At 37.5% G+C, this 4,533-nt stretch overlaps 1 protein-coding gene across 1 annotated transcript in view; it reads right to left on the bottom strand.

Moving 5' to 3' along the window:
- LOC106867339 (peptidyl-prolyl cis-trans isomerase-like 4) overlaps window positions 1-4,533 on the bottom strand; it is a 25,796-nt gene that overhangs the window by 17,844 nt on the left and 3,419 nt on the right. The window contains exons 2-4 of the mRNA XM_052966820.1: window positions 2,741-2,808; window positions 2,039-2,103; window positions 512-629 (exon numbers count right to left, since the gene is read on the bottom strand). Coding sequence (XP_052822780.1) covers window positions 512-629; window positions 2,039-2,103; window positions 2,741-2,808 — 251 coding nt within the window. The remainder of the gene's footprint in view (window positions 1-511; window positions 630-2,038; window positions 2,104-2,740; window positions 2,809-4,533) is intronic.

Raw genomic sequence — 4,533 nt, forward strand, 5'->3', positions numbered from 1 at the left:
AATCGTCAATTAATAATTAATTCTATTATTAATTGACGATTCCCTGCCCTTATTCTTGTATATATATATATATATATATATGACTGGTGCAGTCTTCTGGTTCACCACCCTTCAGTCAAACCGTCCAATGATTAATTGCTGAGGTCAGATTCAATTAGTTATGCTAATTTGTAATGCAGGAGCAAGGTCATAAATTTTAGAGATTCAGGCATTCAAGTTAACCAACCCCATTATTTTACTGGTATATATTTTATGAATACCTGGAAGGATGAAAGGCAAAGAAGACCTCAGCAGAATTTAAATGTAGAACGCAAATGCGTAGAACTACAAGACATCTTGTCTGTTATTTTACCAATTCTACTATAGACCATTCACTCTTGAACAGAATGAAATGAATAGAATTTGAAGACAGTAAATGGGGAATTAAGCAGAGACAAATATTTTGAGGCAAAAAATAAAAGGAAATTTTTCTTTACAGAAATTTTATAAAGCTTGAGACCAAAAAAATTACCTGAGAACCATGCATGTCATTGCCATTGTTCACCATTGATACTGTTCCTTTCTTCTTGTGTTTAATTTTGGGGCTAAGCTCCATTTCAAAATACTGGGCCTGGTCTCCATACAATTTCCTGACAAATCACAAAAACATACAAAAATTACATCAAATAATTACATATATTATGTTGTGATTAATAGCTTACACGGGGAAGATGTGGACATCACAGACCGTAGAGAATGCAGCCTTTCTTAAGACAGTACAAACTGATATAGAGTGAAGGGGACACACTAGTCTTGTCAGGCAACCCCTCTTGCATTGGGGCCATGATAAAATGTATCCAGTTTATTATAAACTATACTTACACAGGAAAGGTGATCTAATCCAGGGGGTTTTCAAACTTTTTGACTTGCGGACCCCTTTATATTTCAGGCTTTACCTTAGGGACCCCCTTATTTGCTGTCCACGGACCCCTGTCTTGTCCTTGCGGACCCCCCTGTGGTCCGTGGACCACAGTTTGAAAACCCCTGATCTAATCAATCTAAAGAAAAGGCAGCCAATCCTGTCTTGGAGAATAAGGAGCTTGTGGAAGGGATACATTAGTCCTGACAGACAACCCTTGTTATGCTGGTGATAAGATAAAATAAGCCCACTCCATGTTGTAAAGTGGTTAGAGATAGCGAGAGCATCCAGCTTATGAAGATGCTGACAAAAATCATTAAAGATGCTAAAAGATAATTACAATTAACAAAGTAAATGGTTTTGTCTCTTTTTTTAAGTATTCTCCACTTCCCCATTTCTGTGAATATTGTCATTTTAATTAGAAACAGTGATTTGATGAGAAGTCACAAAAGAAACTAAAAAAACTTTATTTAAAAGAAATATTAGTTATTCAAAATAAACTCATCAAAATTCTGTGGTTAAAAAATCTACTTCCCAACCACATAGTTGCAAGTTGTACTAAAGCTTTGTGAGTTGATCAGGTAGCTGGAGACTGAAAGAAGCCTGCTGCACATGCACGTGTGCATGCATGCATGTGCCTCCTTGCCTGACATTGTGTGATAGTTGTAAATGAGCATCACCACCATACAAGCAGTGTCCTTTGTTACCAGTTTTTCATGAAAACTTGGCTGGTGAGAGGGAAATATTACCCTGCTTGGAAACAGGTGGGTTTTTTCTGGTCACAAGAAATCTGCCAAAACAAATTCCATTTGACTCATACAAACATGGCAAAGTTAGATACAATAATAATGATGATGATGATGATGATGATGATCTCAGTAGCTTTATCTAACAATTGGTAAGAGAACATTTTTACAAACAAAATGAAAAAAATGGTTTATTTCGTGAATACAGCTAACTTTGAGCACTCATTGCAAACAATAGGTTGACAACCAATAACTAAACACATCTTTCACAACTGAGAGACATTCTCAACACAAATAATATCTAATAAATTCTACATTTCCACTTTTTTTTTTTTTTTTTTTTTTTTTTTTTTGTATTTTATGCCACATTAGGAATTGAACAGAAAATACTTACCGGAATATAGACTCTCCACCACGTCCACTTCCTGTGGGATCCCCAGTTTGTGCAACAAGATTCCTCTGGCAAAGAGAAAAATGATTGGATAATTAAATAAAAGACAAATAAAAGGTACTTCATTAGCAAAAGAAACAGCAGCGTGTGCACATGCCACCCACACACAAATTAATATGCACACATACACAAATATATGCACACAAACACACACACATATATATATGTACATATGTGCACACACAGATATATATATTGTATGTGTGTGTACACACACACATAGATAAATATGTGCACATGCACACACACACAAATTCCTGCAGCAAATAAACTTAATAGTTATCAATGAGCAGGGACTGGTGCCACGTAAAAAGTGCCTGTGCCAGCACCACATAAAAGTCTCCCATGGTGGCGCCACGTAAACAGCATCCAGTGCCACTCTATAAAATGGTTGGCATTAGGAAGGACATGCAGCTGTAGAAACCATTCCCAAAACAGACAATGGGACCTGGATACAGCCCCTGGTCTTGCCAGTTCCTGACAAACCGTCCAATCCATGCCAGCATGGAAAACAAACATTAAATGATGATGATGATGATGATGATGATGATGATGATGATGATGAAGTAGTTGCTATTTTTATTTTGCTTTTACGCCCCCCCCCCCAATATTTAAATACGAAAACAAAACCAAGTGTCAACTTACCTGAATTGAATGAAAGAGACAGAAGTTGTAATATTTCACTTTGCATAATTTCAAAAAATTCAGACAACCTGGAAGATAAAGAGAAAATAGGAAATTCACTTGTAAGTAACAAAAAAGAAAGAAAAAAGTATAATTATACATAAAACAGAAACACTTAGTAAATAAACATACATGCATCAAACACTGCAACAATGTACATATAGCTGCATGGTCCATGTATATCATTATCATTACCTCTGCCTTAACGAAGGTGGAGGTATTATTTTCAGTTGTGTTTGTTTGTTTGTTTGTTTGTCCATGGACAAGATATCTCAAGAACCATTGAATAGATTCAGATGAAACTTTCAGGGATGTCTGGCTTTGTGACTGGCACGATCTGATTAGATTTTGGGATCGATCCAGTAGCAGACAAAGATTCTGGATTATTTGTTATATTTACTTTACTTTACATGAAGCATTCACTTTCAAGTCTTTCTCTGAGTTCAAATTCCACCGAGGTTGACTTTGCCTTTCATCCTTTCAGGGTCGATAAATTAAATACCAGTCAAGTACTGGGGTCAATGTGATCGACTAACCCCCCTCCCCCAAAATTTCAAGCCTTGTGCCTATGGTAGAAAGGATTATTATTATTATTATTATTATTATTATTATTATTATTATTATTATTATCATTATCATTGGACATGAAAGCACAAGGCCTAGTGGTTAGGGTGTTGCACTCATGATCGCAAGATCATGGTTTCAATTCCGAGACAGGGTGGTACATTGTGTTCTTGAGCAAAACACTTCATCTCACATTATTCTGCAATCACTTCCACACCTGACATGTGGTACACTGTACACCTGTTCAGGTAAAGTCGATTTAATGGAAGGGCTGATCTAATGTACAGTACATATATTGGATCACCAGAAACAACTCGTTTGTGTAGGTCGGTCAGCAGAGGCTGAATGCCCGTGCGCCATCTTCAACAAGAGAGTCCATCATCATTTGCATAAACTAGTCCATCATCATTTGCATAAACTAGTCCATCATCATTTGCATAAACTAGTCCATCATCATTTGCATAAACTAGTCCATTTAAAAGTACCCGTGAATTGTCAGGCGATATGATGTGCTTGAGAAGACATGTTGAGTCAAGTGAAATTAAAATTGTAGTCGTGGCCAGTAACACCTGACTGGTACCTGTGCTGGTGGCATGTAGTAAGCACCATTCAAGCGTGGGTCGATGCTAGTGCCACCTGACCAGCTCTCCATGCCAGTGGCACATAAAAAGCACCATCCAAATGTGGTCAATGCCAGTGCCACCAGACTGACTCCCATGATGGTGGCACATAAAACGCACCCACTACACTCTCGGAGTGGTTGGCATTAGGAAAGGCATCCAGCTGTAGAAACCGTGCCAGATCAGATTGGAGCCTGGTGCAGCCTCCTGGCTTCCCAGACCCAGTCAAACCAGCCAATCCATGCCAGCATGGAAAGCAGATGTTAAACGATGATGATGATGATGATTAAGGTGGTGAGCTGGCCGAATCATTAGCACACTGGACATAATGCTTAGCAGTATTTCATCTGCCACTACATTCTCAGTTCAAATTCAACCAGAGTCAGCTTCGCCTTTTATCCTTTCAGGGTTGATAAATTAAGTACCAGTGAAACACTGGGGTCAATGTAATTGACTAACCCTCCTTCCCCCCAAAATTTCAGGCTTTGTGGCTATAATAGGGGGATTATTATTATTATTATTATTATTATTATTATTATTATTATTATTATTATTATTATTATTATTATT

This window comes from Octopus bimaculoides, chromosome 3 (genome assembly GCF_001194135.2).
Source record: "Octopus bimaculoides isolate UCB-OBI-ISO-001 chromosome 3, ASM119413v2, whole genome shotgun sequence".
NCBI lineage: Eukaryota > Metazoa > Mollusca > Cephalopoda > Octopoda > Octopodidae > Octopus > Octopus bimaculoides.